Below are 15781 nucleotides of genomic sequence, written 5' to 3' on the forward strand. Positions count from 1 at the left end.
TCCTCCTTGAGCCTAGTTTTCTGTCTCAAGTTTTCAGGAGGCAAGCCCTGGCCAGGTGGCTCTGTTAGTTGGAGTGTCATACTGAAACACTAAGTTTCTCTTAGTGTTTCTCTCTCTCTTTCTCTCTCCTTGGGTGAGGATTGAAAAAGTGTTTAGCTCTGGCTGGTGTGGCTACGTGGACTGAGGCGCACCAAAAGCTCGCTGGTTCGATTCCCAGTCAGGGTACATATCTGGCTTGCAGGCCAGGTCTATGGTTGGGGGCATGCGATAGGCAACCAACCAATGTATCTCTCGCACAATGATGTTCCTCTCTCTCTCTCTTTCTCCCTCCCCTCCCCTCTCTCTAAAAATAAATAAATAAAATCTTGTAGATAAATATTATTTATTTATTTTTAGAGAGAGGGGAAGGGAGGGAGAAAGAGAGGGAAAGAAACATCAATGTGTGGTTGCCCCTCACTCGCGCCCTATTGGGGGTAAAGAAATAAAATCTTTAAAAAAAATTTTTTTAAGTGGAAAAGACTAGAAGAGAGAAGACCAAACTATATATACTTGTTCTTCTTTCCAAAAAAAAAAAAAAAAAAAAAGTTTTAAAAAAATAAAATGCAGGCAACACAGCCAGTTATAAAACCCTTGTCACACCCCCGGCTGATGTGACTCAGTGGACGGAGCGCCAGCCTGCAAACCAAAGGGTTGCCTGTTCGTTTCCCAGTCAGGGCACATGCCTGGGTTGCTGGGCCAGGTCCCCAGCAAGGGGTGTGCAAGAGGCAGCCACACATTGATGTTTTTCTCCCTCTCTCCTTCCTCTCTCTCTAAAAATAAACAAATAAAATATTTTTAAAAAAAACAACCACACATGTCACGGTGCCTCCATTCCTGGTACACATTCAGCTCGGGTCAATGATAGGCTTTTTTAAAGGAGGGAGGGGATGCATCATGTGCAGCTTCTAATGCCAGGCCGAGGAACTCAGACACTAGGGACGAGTGCTGCCTCCAGAGGCTGGTGTCCCAGGCCTGTTGGAACACAGGGAAAAGGCGGCCTGACAGGGATAGGGCCTGAGTGACAAAGGTCCAGTGGAGGAGTTCAGGCATGAAGGCGGTGCCTGCGCCAGTGTCAAGAAGTGGGAAAGTATTCATGTGCAGTTAAGACCTTGACTATTCATGATACATTGAAGATGTTGCATATATATAAATATATATAAATATATATATATGAACATGCTGTCTGTTGTAAGGAAAAAGAAAGGCAACCATAAACTCCCCCAAAAGTCAAAAGCCACCCTTGACATGATGGTGTCGATGTGCTACAATTTTGAGCAATTGGCACAATGTCAGAATAAGGGTATTAAATATATACACTAATGTCTTTGTGTCAAGATCAAAAATAATATTCTTTTTTTTTGGAAATTTGATCTCTCATCTTTTATTTGTAATGTTTCTTTTTCAAATAACTTGTTTTAATAGATTTAAAAATTAATTGATTTTTTAGAGAGAGAGAAGAAGGGGGGGAGAAAGAGAGAGAGAGAGAGAGAGTGAGGAACAGGGATTATGTTGTTCCACTTATTTATGCATTTGTGGGCCCCTGTGGCCTTGGTATACCAGAATGACGCTCTCACCAACTGAGCTACCTGGCAATAGCTAGATTTTTTTTAAAGGTACTCAAATATGCCTCAAATTTTAATAAGATCTTTAATACACACATTTATTTACTACCAAAAATTGAAATAGCACATAAAAATTGTTACAATTCAAAATTTTGAAAACTAGAGAATCTAGTTAATGCACTTTGCATTAATTACGCTCTAGCCAAACCACCCGATGTTTTCTCTTCCTTCCTCCTCCCTTCCTCTCTCCCACCCTCCCTTCCTTTTCCTTCCACACAAATTACTTGTTTCTAATTCTCAATGTTGGGCTTCGTCTTACTGGCTTCAGGCTTCTAAAACACACTGGCACTAGTTAAGACTTTAGTAGTCCTTCTTTGGGTCAAGTAAAAAAGTGGAACTGAAGTATTTCGAAGTCATTCAAATACCAACTACATAGATGCCTTATAAGTTTCTGATATCAGAGTAGACAAGAAAGAGATGCAAGAAAAAAGACATCACAGAACTTATATTGCAGGTTATCATACTATTGGTACATGGCCTTGCCTTAGCACAGAGTAGCTTTCCCAGGCTGCTGCGTAATGATCTTAAAATTATTAACCAGGAGAAAGAAAACAGTACAAGAATAAGGATTACGGCTAAATTGCTTCCATGTCACAATTATTCTCCACGCTAATATTATCGGAAGGATCTCCATGATACAGGCACTAATGGCAGCTCCCTCTAAGTCTTCTGAATCTTGATTCAGTCTCAGCGCTCCTCTCCTGCGGGCCTTTCCAGAGCAGAGACGCGCTTCTCCATGCTTCTTCCTGTAGACTATGGTCTGACCCGGCCCCAGCACAAGCCCCTATAAGTTCTTCTCTCTGTCCTGCTATTGGCATGAATATCCTGTTAGAAGGGAAGGGGATTTGGTCCTGGGGTTGAGAGTCAGGTTACTGAGGTTCTTCGCTAGTACTTCTGAGGCAGGTTGAGAGGCAGGTGAATCTTCTTCTCCCGGGCATCTGAGAAGGCTCTGCAGTCAAGTTGGGTTAAGCTTAGTTGGTGAGTCCATTGGGAGTCTAGAAGCTCCTCCTAGATCCTCCAACGGGTTCGAGGAGAAGATGATGCTTAAAACTCTCCAATTGCTACAACATAGCTTGGAAAGAACCATATAGCCCAGAAACAGCGAGAAAAACCCAAATCCCAACAAAATGTAGTAAAATAAAGAGCTAACCTCAGGTAGATTTTCTTTTCTTTTTAAAAATATTTTATTTATTTATTTTTAGAGAGGGGAAGAGAGGGAGAAATAAGTGGAGAGAAACATCAATGTGCGGTGCCTCTCATGCATCCCCTACTGGGGACCTGGCCCACAACCCAGGCATGTGCCCTGATGGGAATCGAACCGGCGACCCTTTGATTAGCAAGTGGGTACTCAACCCACTGAGCCACACCAGCCAGGGCTAGATTTTCTTTTAATGGAAAAACTAATGATGCAACTTCCTCTGTTTGCTGAACATTATGTCTTTGGGATCTGTTCATTCCTTTTGCCTCCTGTTTGGGTTTTCACTACGTACAATATCATAATAATTATTAGTGAGCATTTAGACCATTTCTAATTTTTCTCCTAAATTTCTGTTCCAATGAACAAAATAAGATTCAATATCAAAACCCCACAAATGAAATCACTGGTTCCCAAAGCAGCCACATTCTACATTTCGATGGTTGTCACCAGTTTGTCCTCTAGCGAGATTGTTTCCCTTGTCGCCCCTGCCAGCAGTGTCTAAAATCTCTAAAAACAGACTTTCTGAACACATTCTGCCTCTGTCTCTGGCCGGAAAGTTCCAGAGGCAGGAGCTGTCCTTGGATTCACATGTGGTCAAAAGCGTGGGCCCTGATGTGATTGTTCAGTTTTTTTCCTAAAAACAATTTGTTATGTTCACAGGAAATTTTGTGCATGAACCTCTCATCGGAATTCCCTCAGAAGTTCATCCCAAAGTTAGGCTTCGATTTTTAAGTTTTTAAAGATTAAAAACAATAAATTTGGTTTCATGTGTTTGGGCAGAGAAGGGAAAACTGTCATGAGGAAGTCAACGCTGTCACTACCTGAAAACACACGCTGAAGTCCTCCTGGTGACGTAAGAGGGTTTTGTTGTTTTGTTTTTACACTTCTGGAAAGTCTTCGAGGGAGTGATATTTCTGGTGAAGAAAAATTTCAGCCAAGTTCAGAAGCCCCTCCACATTTATGCCAGTGTGTTTGGGTTTTGGTTAAATCCAAGTGAGATTAAGCTTTGTGCTTTTGAAGGTGACAGAGAAGGCAAAGAGGGCCCTTTGGAGAGGAATAGCCTGTTTTCTCTGGGCCTCCGTGTTCCCGGCTGAAAAAAGGGTGACCCACTTTCTTACCTGGAACTGGGGGGCTAGTGAGGTCAGCCTGCTGCTGCCCCAGGGGCTCTCCGCCCACAGCTGCACTGCCGCTTCTCATTGCAGAACCCCGCCCCCCCCGCCCCCCCCCCCTTCCTGTCTCTGGCTGCGAGGGAGCCTCCAGGGTTACTACTAGGAGGAGAGGCCAGCAGAGGGACCTGGGAGGTGTGCTGGGGTCAGGGTTGGAGACGCAGAGATAAAGAGACCCAGAGACAGAGGGACAGACAGTCTTTGAGTGGTAATTAGACAGGTGGGGAGACAGGCAGAACAGAGCGAGGTCAGGCCTGAGGCTGGCCCTGTGGGGTGGGAGGCAGGTGGGGTCCAGGAGGCAGGGCCCGCCAAGGAGTGCTGTTTGCTCCGCTGGGCAGCTGGGGAGCCTTACTGCAGCCAGGGACATGGGCCTGTTCTCCCTAAATCATCCCCAACGCTGTGGGCCTCCCCAGGGGTTTAGAGTCCCTTCTGCCCTTCCTCCTTCCCCTGCTTTCTCTCTGACATCAGATCTGACTGTGCCTTTCCTGCTCACACACCCGCCATGGCTCCCCACTCCCCCCACCCCCCCCCCGCCCCCGCCCCCGCACCGCCCCGCCCCTGCCGGAACCGAGTTTCAGGTGTTCTGCAGGTATGGTCAAGATGGAGCCAGAAGAATAAGTAAATGATAACGATACTGTCTTAGTATCGTGTACAGCTCAGTCCCTTACGTGGGTCAGCTCTTGGACCCCACGGACACAACTGTGAGGGGATCGTAAATCAGACAAAGGCCCGTCTCCTGGTCTCCCGCTCTGGCTGACTCTAGAGGGAGAAGCCATTTCCTGCTCACTTCTGGACTCATGCCAGGGATGGGGGTTCTCAGACCCACCCTTAGCCTCAAACTCTGCGCCCTTGCCAGGCAGCAGACGGGCAGCAGGCTGGGGCGTCCCCTGGCGGCCCACAGATGCCAGACCCTCTTATTCTTCCCCTCGCCTCACAACCTCCTGCAGGGCCGGTCCCTCCTGCTCCCCGTCCGGGGGGGGCCTCTCTCAGGAGAAGGCCTTGCTCAGACAACGCCAAGCCCCAGGCGGGTGGGGGGACAATGAGCGTGACTGGCTGAGAAGGGATCAGTGTTCCAAGGGCTTCCACTCCTCGCCCCACACCAGCCTCTTAAGAATTTTTCAAAACAAAATTTAATTTTTTAAGGGTAATACACGTGCATGATTTTTAAAACGCAAACATTACAAAGAGACATACAGAGAAACAGGAGACAGCCTCCCCCACCAAACCCCAGGCCCCTGGTTCCCATCTCAGAGGCCACAGATGCGATTGGTGTTTCCTAGAAATATTTGGATAAAAGCCTCTCTTGGGTAATTCCTTAACTGCTTTTTACGTTATGTGTCTTGCAGAAGACCTGCTTTGGCCTCTTTAATGGTTGTATAGTATTCTACTGTGTGAACGGGTGGACAGACACTCACTTAAGGTCCCCAGGTGGCTGACACTGAGGTTGTTTTCAGTTTTGTGGCAATTACCAAGAATCTGGTAATAATGTCCTCTTCCTCCTTCTCCTTTTTAAAAGTACATTTTAAATTTTGGAATAATGTTAGATTTACAGAAACATTTCATAGACAATACAAAATCCCTGAATAGCTCTCACCAAGCTTTGTCCATTACTAACATCTTATACGCCATGATTCCTTTGTCAAAACTAACACATTAACCTTAGTGTATTACCATTACCTAAACTCTAGACTATATTTGATTTATGTACTAAGTGTTTTTCTGTTCCAGGATCCAATCTAGGATTCTGCATTGCATTTAATCTATCACTTTGCGTCCATGTAAGTATGGCGGTAGAAAATTGCTAGAGGGGGAATTGATGGGTCAAATGGTATTTGCCCTTTAATTTTGAGAGATTCTAGGAAACTGCCCTCTCAAGTAGTTGGACCAATGAGCAGTTCCACCTGTGCCACGTGGGATTGCTTGTTTTTCATCAGCAGTGCCAACACAGTGCATTTGCAAACTTTTAATTTGTTTTTGTTTTTATCTTTGCCAAAGTAACTGATAGAAAGTGTAGCACGTTTTTGCTTCAATTTACATTTCTTTTCTAGGAGTGAAGTTGGGCATCTTTTTTGGTATGTTTCTGTGAACTGACTGTCCATGATTTTTGTCCATTTTCCTATGAGTTGTTTTTTTAAAAATTAATTTACAAGAGCTCCTTATATAATATGGAAATTAGTTTATTCCTGGATATAAAAAACTATCTGAGATGAATCTTTCTTTTCTTTCAAAGGATTTTCTAGCTAGTTGTTTATGTATAGAAAAGTTTCAGCACATTCTTTAGAAGTTTCTATGTATAATCACACCACCAGCAGATAATATTGTTAGGTTAAATTGTTTCTGATGTTTTCCTGCCAAAAGTGCCAATCTGAAATTACAAGGACCACCACACAAACCCAAACTCGGACTCCACAAAATGACTGGCCTGAGCTGTTTAAAAATGCTAAGGTTATGAAAGGCAAGGAAAAACTGAGGTGCATTCCAGATGAAAAGAGATGAAAGAGACTTGACAAATACAGTATGTGAGTCAAAATAATCTTTTGTTATGAAGGACATTACCAGAACAGTTGGCAAAATCTGTTTAAGGTCTGCAGATTAGATAACAGTATTTTATCAATGTCCGTTTCCTGATTTTCATAATTGTACCATGATTATGTGAGAGAATGTCCTTGTTTTTAGGAAATGTAAACTCAAGTATTTATGGGTTAAGAGACATCATTTCTGCAAGTTTTTAATAAAAGTAGGGGAGGGAGGGAGAGAGAGCGAGCAAGTGAGAGCATGCGCAAAGGTCGTAAAAGTTAACGTCTGTGGAATCTGGGTGAAGGGTACACAGGAGTTCTTTGCACTCATCTTCCCATTTTTCTGTAAGTCTGAAGTTATGTCAAATATAAATATAAAACACAAAAATAACATGAAATTGTGCTCCCATGAAATTGTCATTTCAATGATTTTTCACCTGTATACACAGTGCTTTCATATTAACCTATAAATTCCCTTCTTCTTTTCTAACGATTGTGTCTTATTTCTTCTTCTTGTCTAAATGCATTGTCTAGTACCCCCAAAACCATATTAAATACTTGATAGTGGTTTTCCTCACCCTGTCCCTGAATTTGATAGCCTTCTTCAGAAATTTTTTCTCATTTGATCCATTAATATGGTGAATTTTATTAACAAACTCCTGAATACTGAACCATTCGTGCATCTCAGGTATGAGCCACATTTGCTGTGGCATATTTTAAAATATGTTACTCAGTTCTCTTTGCTAAAATTCAATGTGGGAGTTCCCTACCATCCTCACAGGAAGGGTGGTCTGTAGTTTACTTACTGAGCTCTCCTTGTCAGCTTTTGGTGTCAAGGAGAAGCTGGCTGTCTAAACATGATTCCAATCACTCATTTTACAAAACTGAGGCCCAGAGAGGAGAGCTGACCTCTTCAGGTCACTTGCAAGGTAGTGCTGGACCTTAAGTCCCCATGTCTGTGGGATGAGGGCAACGCTATCCTTAGAGGGGACTTAGGTCCCACATCAGCATGATCTCACTGGGGGACTAAATGGGCGTGTTTCTTGTCTGAGAATGCAAGCACAAGATGGTCGAGGAGAGAGCATCGAGTCTCCTTTCTGTCTCTGTTTAGAATGGCTGGTCTAAAGCTGAGCGTTGATGGATATTGATCGGGCACCTCATCCGGCGTGAGCACCTCTATACGTGCCCGCCCCGGGGCCGTACAGTGTCTGTCCTGGCCTCGAGCCCACATCCTGCGGGAGGCTGACTCATCCTCGGGTGCGCCGGCAGCCCCCAGAGAGTCTGGGGCGAGAGCGAGAGCGAGAGCGGGCGCTGGGCCGGGGTCGGGACCCAGAGCGGGCCCGGGGATGCTGAACTCGGCGTTGGGGGTCCATCTCGGCTTCCAGGGCTTTGCTGCCGGGAAGGAGCAGGGGCTGGTCAGCACCCTGACCCCCGACCCCAGAGACCTCCCAGCACTCTTCCTCCTTTCCTGGGAACCGCATCCCCAGGATCCCAATCCTTTCTTCACCCCTGGCCATTCTGGGGACCCCTCCCCGGGGACTCCTAGCCCCTTCTGCCGATGCTCTGCTCCAGATCCCTGGCCCCTCCCTCCTATTTCTTTTTCCTTGCACCCTTCCACCGCCCTCCCAGGGCCCCCTAAATGCGCCCGAACCTAGGAACCCATGCCTGCAGAGTGCTGGTCCCAATCTGGGGGTTCCGTCTCCCAGAGTGCCCACCCCGCTCACTACCCGTGGGTGTCAACTCCAGGACTGTCACTTGGATTCTCCCCTCAGTCTTCTCCCCAAGGTCCCGCCCTTGCTCCTCCCCTCACTCACACGCGCTCGAGCAGCACCGCCTCCCGGGCCGCGCAGGCTCCGCCCTCGGCCTCGGCTGCGCGCGCGCGCCGTTGCTCCTCTTCCAGCAGCCGCGTTGACTCAGTGGCCATCGCCTCCCAGCGTGCCAGGGCTTCTGCGGGCGCAGCGGACGCGGTGAGGCTGGAGACCAGGCTCGCAACCCCGCGCGCGCCGGCGTCGGAGTTTATAGTCTGCCTACTACTCGCGTGCTGTGCCCTATTTGAATTAAATTTGTGTGCTGTTTACAAGCCTTTATGTGTCATTTGCATAGCATTCCGTAGGTTTGCATTGCTTTTGGAAGTCGTTTACATGATATCTGCATATTTTGTTGCTTTTGCGTTTTTGTGACCTTTGCATATTATGTGCCTTTTTTTCATAAGTTTTCGCTTTCGTTTGCTTGTCGTTTGCATTACTTTTGCGTAGCTAGGAACTTACTAGGCTCCTCCCACCTTCTGCGGGAGGCTGACTCAAACAGGGAGAGCACCCGCCAAGCGCAGAGTCCCACTTCTAGCCCTGCCCAGCACCCTTGCGCCCCAACACACCTGTCAGCGCCCCGTTCTCGGCCCCCATCTGAGTCCCCTGTGCCTTGGCCTCGTCCATCTCAATCTTCAGTATCATCAGTTGGGTCTGAAGCTGGCTCTGCGGAGTGGAGGGGAGGTGAGGAGGGACCCTAGGAGGTCAGGAGCGAATTGGCCCCGCCCTTTCTAGGGCTTTCTAGGGCTTTCTAGGGACTGAGATAACACTGGTGTTCCCTGAGCTTTGTTGGAATGTCCTTTGGGGTCCTGTAGTGGCAAAACACATAAATGGCCGCTGAAATCTGGAGTATCGCGTGCCGACAGCTGCCTGCCTGGAAAGAGGTCTCTGCCTAGGTCCACCACCCCCCAACCCCCAGACATGGGGATGCAGAAAGGGTTTAGCTCCGCAGTCAGACTGGGGTTCCAATCCCAGCTACATCTAGACTCACTGACTGGGTGTTTGACAATGATTGGGTATGTGGATTGTTCATCACCTCTGTGAGACGTTCTGGAAAGCAACTAGTCTGGCCTCAGAACGTCTTCCACTGGGAGGCAAAATTAGAATTTGAACCAAGGGCAGCTGCTCTTAACTTCGGTTGTCCCAAGCCCTTTCCTTAGGCAGGCAGGAAGGCGGGGAGAGGTCTGTTTTTATTTCTAAAATTCATACGCTGCCCAGCCTTCGCTGGGCCCGGTACACAGAGGTACACAGTAGTTAATAAATGTGAGTAGTTGGGACTCTGCGGATGGTTCTTCTGTGAGGTCTAGGAGTGGGAAGGGTTAAGAAAGGGTGTGAAGGAGGTGGCCAGAGGAAAAGGGAGGACCTGGCTGGTACCTCCTCCAAGAAGCCAAGTTTAGCCTCCTAATTACAGGTGACATGAATGTCCTTACCCAGAAATAGGGCCGGGACACTGGCTGGGTGGCAGGGCGAGCTGAGTGGGCACCTGGGGGAAAGGATGAAACCAGGTCTCCCCAGGTGGGCTCAGGGGTCTGGGGCTTCTCTAGTCACCACCGTTTATCTGACAAATAGCAGAGAACAGTGGTGCCTTCTAGATCAGACGGTGAACTGGCATTGTAGGAGTTGGGAGTATGGTGCTATTCTTGTTCACAGTGAAGAACTGAGGAAACCCAGGCACAGGGGGACCTCCCTGGGGGTGTGCAGGCCCCTTCCCCCCGCAGACTAGATGCCCCAGCTCGCAACACTGCCCACCTACCTGGCGGCCCTCGCAGGACCTTAAAGCTTCCTGCAGCTCCCGATGGACACCCTCCGCCTGTTCCAGCTGCCTGGCCAGAGCCTTCTCTCGTTCGGCAGCCTCAGCCAGCTTTCGCTGCAGCTCCTGGACCTCTGGCGCTGGGTCCCTGGGGGGCACTGTGGTGTTAACCCCTGGCTCCAACTCTGGGCAGCGAGACCCCCTGGAGGCCGCGGCGGCCAGATTCCATGCCAGCAGGGCTGCCCCGGCTGCAGCCGCCGCCAGGAACACGGCAGCACCGCACAGGGCGAGCACTCGCCAAGCGCGTCCCGGCTCTGGGCCTGGGTCGGCCATGCCGCTGTCCACAGCTCCAGCCCCAGACGGCCACGAGTATTTAATTGGCACCTTGGGACGCCAGGGACACCCGCAGTTCCGCCCAGCCAGGGCGTGTTTCCCCAGTCCTTTGGGAGGGGCTGGGTCCCCAGCAGGGGCCAGACCCAGCTGCTGGAGCCTAGGATTGGACTGGGGTCCTGAGTTCCAGCCCTGCCTCTACCTTCTACATGCTATCCTCTGAGCCTCAATTTGCCGTCTATGAAGTGGGGACGGCAGTAGGTCCTTAGGGCTTAGTGACAATCCCGTCTGCACATCCAGGCAAAACGCCCATCAGCGTAGTGGGCTCTTGGCGAGAGGCTAGGGGCATTCTGTCATGGAGAAAACGAGGCTGGAAGGCTAAAGGCGCGGGTCAGGCTGTCACACTTTCTTCGACCAACTCCGACACCGCCAGACTGTAGACCCAAGGGGTCGATCAGACCCATCTACCTGGTTGTTCTCCAGTGGGTCGCCAGGAGGCGATCTTACAACGTGGATTAAATTCAGGCCAGTTAACCTTCCTCTCAGAATCAAATCCCCTCCTCCCCCTCTGCCGGACCCGCTTCTTCTCCTGGCCTTCTTCCATTTTTATCTCCTTTTTCTCCTCCTCCCTACTTACCCCTCCTTCTCCTCCTCCCCAGTTTGTCTCGCCCTCTACCCTTCTCTCCTTCCTAATCCATCACCCCCTTCCTCTCCTCTTTCTCTTTCCCCTGCAAGGCCTCTAGTGGTCCTTTCCTCTCCTAGGCACCCTCCGGCCCTCCTCAGTACTCTTCTGGCAAGTGCCATCCCGCCCCAGGGCCTTTGCACTGGCTGTTCCTGCTGCCAGGGCGCCCCCATCTCCTGTGGCCAAGTACCCCTCTTCATTCATTCGTGTCTTCTCCAGAACCCTCCCCTCCTCCACTCGCTCAGGCCCCTTTTGATCAGCTGCCTCAGCTCTGCTGTAAATTTCCGTAGTGTTTGTCCAATTCCCAGCTGCCTCCGGCATCAGACCGGGTGAATTCCCTAAAAAGCAAAGCTCATATTTGCCTGGTTCCCCTGCCCCAGCCTGTTCCTGGCACATAGTTATTTGTACAGGAAATGTGATCTGAGTAAACACTGTGAACTAGAATCTCAGCATCTCAACCCCCTCAACCCCCTTACCCCATCCCTCTTAGTCTACAGGAAGAAATCAGAGCCCAGAGAGGCCAAGCTTCAGGCCAGGGACACACAGCAGCTTCTGATCACCGCCCGTTTCTTGATGGAGTTGGAATCCCTACAGACCTGCAGGTCTCCAGTCCCGACTTCTCAGCCCCTGGCTGGCTCAGCCCCAGTCAGCCAGGGAAGTGAAATATTTTTAGGAACGAAAGAAATTTATAATTGGATCATTGTATGGGGGCTTGGGGGGAGAATTGAGCAGGTCAAATCCATCTTACTTGGCAAACCTAACCCCCTTTGTAAGTGAAATACATACAGCCCAGGCGTGGGGGCCAGCAACACTGCTTTGAACACTCTGTTAGCCTAGGCTGGGAGCCGCAGGGGAGGTTGGTGGGGGAGGGGTAAAGACTGAGGTCATGTGGTTGCAGGCAATGGGATTGTCTCCTGGAAAGCGAAACTCAGGGAGGCTGAGGGTTCAATGGTCTCAGCAGCTGGAAACCCTGAGCAAGCCCAGGCACATCTCTGGACCTGCTGCCTCATTTGTTAGAAGGGCTGTTGGTGGGGAGTGAAATGACTCAGTCATAGTAAAGGGACTTCACTAGCTGCAAACCTGCCAACTGGGGATGCCCCAGCCTTGAGCCTGGCTTTCTAGGACAGAGGTTCTCACAGGCTATGACTCTGACCCCCAGGGGACACTTGGTATTGTCTGAAGGTACTTTTTGTTGTCACAACCTGGGGTAGGAAGCTACGTCACCTAATGGGTGGAGGCCTGAGATACTGCACCACATCCTACCCGTCCAGGGCAGCCCCTACCACAGAGAGCGTCCAGCCCACACATGGATGTGCCTGTCTACCTGCCCTGGAATGTCACAGCGAGGCAGGAAGCAAACTGACAAGGCCCACGCACAGAGAAATGGTCCAGGAGGCTGGAGAGCGGGTGAGCAAGAGGAAGGGAGGGGACAAGAGGGCCAGGGGACAGGGATGGTGTTTGGCAGGTCCCTGGGTGAACAGCAGGAGCCATGGAGGTAGCATCTACTGACTCTCTGGTCTGGAGACTGCGGGACCTGAGGGCAGTGCAGGGTTTGGGGCAGACACAAGGCTCCTGGCCCCAGTGCAAGTGACAGGAAGTTGCCTGGACAGCAGTTGGGATTTTGGAGAAATTTGGATGAAGGGAGAGAGCAGAGAACGAAGGAATTACGGGGCATGGGGGGATCCCAGAGAGCAGGTGAAGGGTCTGTCAGGACCATGGCCTTTCATTCTGGAGAAGCAGGCCGACTCTCTGGGGGTGGGGCTCTGCAGGGTGAGTAAAAATTTGGAGGGGAACAAAAGTTTGGACTATGGAGAGGGGCGGGGCTGTGACAAATGCTTGGCTTGGGTGTGTCTGCAGATCCAGGTTGGAATCCCAGCCCCCCGTGCACTTTGCATGGAGGGGACAGGGAACCAGATAAGGCGTCCCTCTAGTCAGAGCCTATGTTTCCTCATTGGCACCTTTGCATCAGGAGACTGACGTGGAGGCGATGGTAGAATGCTGAGCATTTCGTGAGCACGGATCGGGGTGTGCGGTCCTTTAAGATGATCCCAGCGCAGAATAGGGCTGGGTAGGCAGGGGAGTGGTATCTGCCCAAACCCCATGGGATTCTGGGAACATTCTGGAGCAAGGAAGGCTGGGCATATACATTAACAGATCCCAGATGCTTGTGAGTGATCAGTGACAGACCAGAAACTTCAGAGTAAAGTCATTTTTCCAAAAAAGAATGTTTACTTTTTGGCACCCAAAGACCCTAGAAGAGTTACATTCTAGAGCCCTTAACAGCAAAAGGCAGATGCCTCCATTCCATGACCTGCCAAGTTTCGGGGGGCAGCCTTGGGCCAACTCTGAGGCTTTTCCATCCTCAAGGCTGGAAACAACCCCCTGCCCCTTGGATCTCCCTCCCTTCCCCGCCACCGCCCCTGCCCCGAACCGTGCCGTCCTGTGGCCCCTCAGAACTGGCCAGATCAGGGAAACAGAGCTGGAAACCAGTCCAGGTTGTGGCCTAAGAGACATAATAAGGGGGACTTAGGGTGGAATCGTGGACAGAAAAAAGGCCCTGCCCCCTCCATAAGCCCTGTCCCCTCCCAGACCCCCCTCCTCACTGATGTTCCCTCCGAGACCCTTCTCTGGCCCAGCCCTCCACCCCGCAGGCAGGCCCCCTCCCCAGGCCCCGACTGCCTGACTCCCTCCCACCACCACCCCCCAGCTGCCCCTCCTTACCAGCTGGCTTCCTGGGGCCTCAGGTCAGCAGCGCTGGGAGGCTCAGGGCTAGGAGCACAGGGACCACCGAGAGGCCGAGGGCGTTTCCAGAGTTGCTGGTGTTTTTATGATTGTATCTGGGGTGGAAATGGGGCAACTCAGGCAGCTGCCAGGGCTGGCTGCGCTAGTGCCGGGCTCACCGCCCCTCAGAATCTCTCCTCTTTCCCCACCAAGTCCCTGGGGAGGAGAGTGGGCAGCTGCCGCCATGGCTGGGTGACTTGAGGAACAAGGCTGGAATTCACACTTTGTCCCCAGAGCAATGGGAATTTACTGAGTCAAGACGATCCCAGGCCTTGGGGTGGGACTGGAGGGTTAAAGGGGGCATGGCTGGGGGTGCGCCCACCTTAGTCGCTCCAGCTCTGCAGTCATGTCCTGCAGCTTCTGCTTCAACTCCGCGTTCTCCCCTAGGGTGGGACAGAGGGCATGTCGGCACCGTGGCCATGCCCCTCCACTGGCTCCAACTGGGGACAGGACCCCACTTGGAGCCCCACCCTCACCTGAATGCACCTGGGAAACCTGGCTCACCCCTTCCTACCTCCACTGGATTCTGGTCCTGTCCCTCTCTCCTGACCCCAACCCTGGGACCTTCCCTCCTCCCTCCTCGTCAATACCTGACCTGCTCCTCCAAGCCCCCCTTAATGAAATCTGGGCCTTGTGTTTTCCTCACCTTGAAGCTCTTGCACTAGCTCCTGCTGCTTTTGGCGCTGAGCCTTCTCTGTCTCCAGGGAAGCCATCAGGGTTGCCTGGGATGTGGTGGGAGAGCAGGGGTGTCAGAAACTGGGGTTCTGTCCCTGAGGGTGGGCTGCTGTCTCTGGGCCCTGGACCCCTCCCCAGGTCCCGGGGTCAGAGGGACTCAGGTTCATACACCTTTCAGGGGCCCTTCCAACCCTCTCTGCACCTGTCTCCCTCCTTGAAGAATGGCCACAACCTCCCACCCTGCCCAGGGACACTGATAAGGGTGTAATCCTTGCCATGGGAGTTTCAAGGCCCCCCCATAGGAATCTGGAGGCTCCCCATGCCCAAACCCTAGGAGAAGTTTCCAGATCCCCTGGGCTATTGCCCAAGAATATTTGGAGGTCTCCTTAAACCCAGAACATAGGATTTCTGAACCCAAGGTAGATATCCATCCAGTGGGAGTTTCCAGGACCCCATATCAAGAGCCAAGTGAAAGTTTCAGCCTCTTAGGGATGCAGCAGAAGTATCAAGAACCCCTGCTTTCTCTAGGGTCTGGTGAGATCCCATCCCGACTCCCAGAGGGATTTCTGCTCCCCCAAGACTGTGCCCAAGGGGAGTTTCTAGTGCCCTCGGACCAATGCCCTGGAGTTTGGAGATTCATCCACATCCTAGTGAGGACGCTGAGGCCCTTTATTTCGGTGCTCTGGGGAATCTAAGGCCTCGATGCACACCAGCACCCCACAGAGAGTTTAGAAGTCCCCAAACTCTGGTGGGGAAATTCAGGTTCCCAGTATAGGAGTCCAGGGGCAGTTTCAAGGTCTATCTTGATCTCCTCCTAGACCCTGGGGGGAATCCCCCAAGCACCCACGCCCTGGGAGACACCCCAAGGCGCAAGGCCCTCTTTAGGGGCGGTAGTGGCTTACCGCAGTCTGGTTGCAAGCGGCAGCGTAGGCCTCAGTCTGCCGTAAGACTTCATGGGCCTGGGTCAGCTGGCGCTCCAGGTTGTGGGTGTTGTTTCGCCACTCCTGCTCCATTCTGTGGCCATCCTTACAAGCGGGGCTGTAGGCCATAACAGCGAAGGTGATCGTGGTTATAAACAGAACCACCGACAGTACGATCAGCAGGATCGCCACCCACACTGGCAGCTTGCGGCCTGACAGCATTAGCACCTTTGAGTCGTCGTCCACAGGCAAAAGGTAATAGTGGTAAAGAGTGGGTGCCATTCAGATGGGTCTTGG

General features: G+C 51.0%; 2 protein-coding genes across 2 annotated transcripts; both read right to left on the minus strand.

Annotated features, from left to right (window-relative positions):
- Nucleotides 1-7788: 7788 nt before the first annotated feature.
- On the minus strand, nt 7789-10463 carry CCDC194 (coiled-coil domain containing 194). The gene is made up of 4 exons (XM_054578697.1): nt 10100-10463; nt 8916-9012; nt 8356-8488; nt 7789-7933 (listed from the first exon to the last, which is right to left on the minus strand). The coding sequence occupies exons 1-4, from the start codon at nt 10427-10429 to the stop codon at nt 7789-7791; spliced, it is 705 nt and encodes a 234-aa protein (XP_054434672.1). The 5' UTR covers nt 10430-10463.
- Nucleotides 10464-13483: 3020 nt separating this feature from the next.
- BST2 (bone marrow stromal cell antigen 2) lies at nt 13484-15781 on the minus strand. The gene is made up of 5 exons (XM_054578698.1): nt 15467-15781; nt 14536-14611; nt 14212-14272; nt 13830-13945; nt 13484-13611 (listed from the first exon to the last, which is right to left on the minus strand). The coding sequence occupies exons 1-4, from the start codon at nt 15764-15766 to the stop codon at nt 13849-13851; spliced, it is 534 nt and encodes a 177-aa protein (XP_054434673.1). The 5' UTR covers nt 15767-15781; the 3' UTR covers nt 13484-13611; nt 13830-13848.

Source organism: Pteronotus mesoamericanus, unplaced genomic scaffold (genome assembly GCF_021234165.1).
Source record: "Pteronotus mesoamericanus isolate MK-2021 breed Mesoamerican mustached bat unplaced genomic scaffold, CSHL_Meso_final contig_502, whole genome shotgun sequence".
Lineage (NCBI taxonomy): Eukaryota > Metazoa > Chordata > Mammalia > Chiroptera > Mormoopidae > Pteronotus > Pteronotus mesoamericanus.

Excerpts from the sequence above, each read along its gene's own strand:
- CCDC194 (XM_054578697.1), bottom strand. The coding sequence starts at position 10,429 with ATGGCCGACCCAGGCCCAGAGCCGGGACGCGCTTGGCGAGTGCTCGCC. Across the intron at positions 9,013-10,099 it reads GGTCCTGCGAGGGCCGCCAG|AGCCAGCTTCAGACCCAACT; the intron begins GTAGGTGGGCAG and ends TCCACTCCGCAG. Across the intron at positions 8,489-8,915 it reads CGAGAACGGGGCGCTGACAG|AAGCCCTGGCACGCTGGGAG; the intron begins GTGTGTTGGGGC and ends CTGCGCCCGCAG.
- BST2 (XM_054578698.1), bottom strand. The coding sequence starts at position 15,766 with ATGGCACCCACTCTTTACCACTATTACCTTTTGCCTGTGGACGACGAC. Across the intron at positions 14,273-14,535 it reads GCTAGTGCAAGAGCTTCAAG|GGGAGAACGCGGAGTTGAAG; the intron begins GTGAGGAAAACA and ends GTCCCACCCTAG. Across the intron at positions 13,946-14,211 it reads GCAGAGCTGGAGCGACTAAG|ATACAATCATAAAAACACCA; the intron begins GTGGGCGCACCC and ends TTTCCACCCCAG.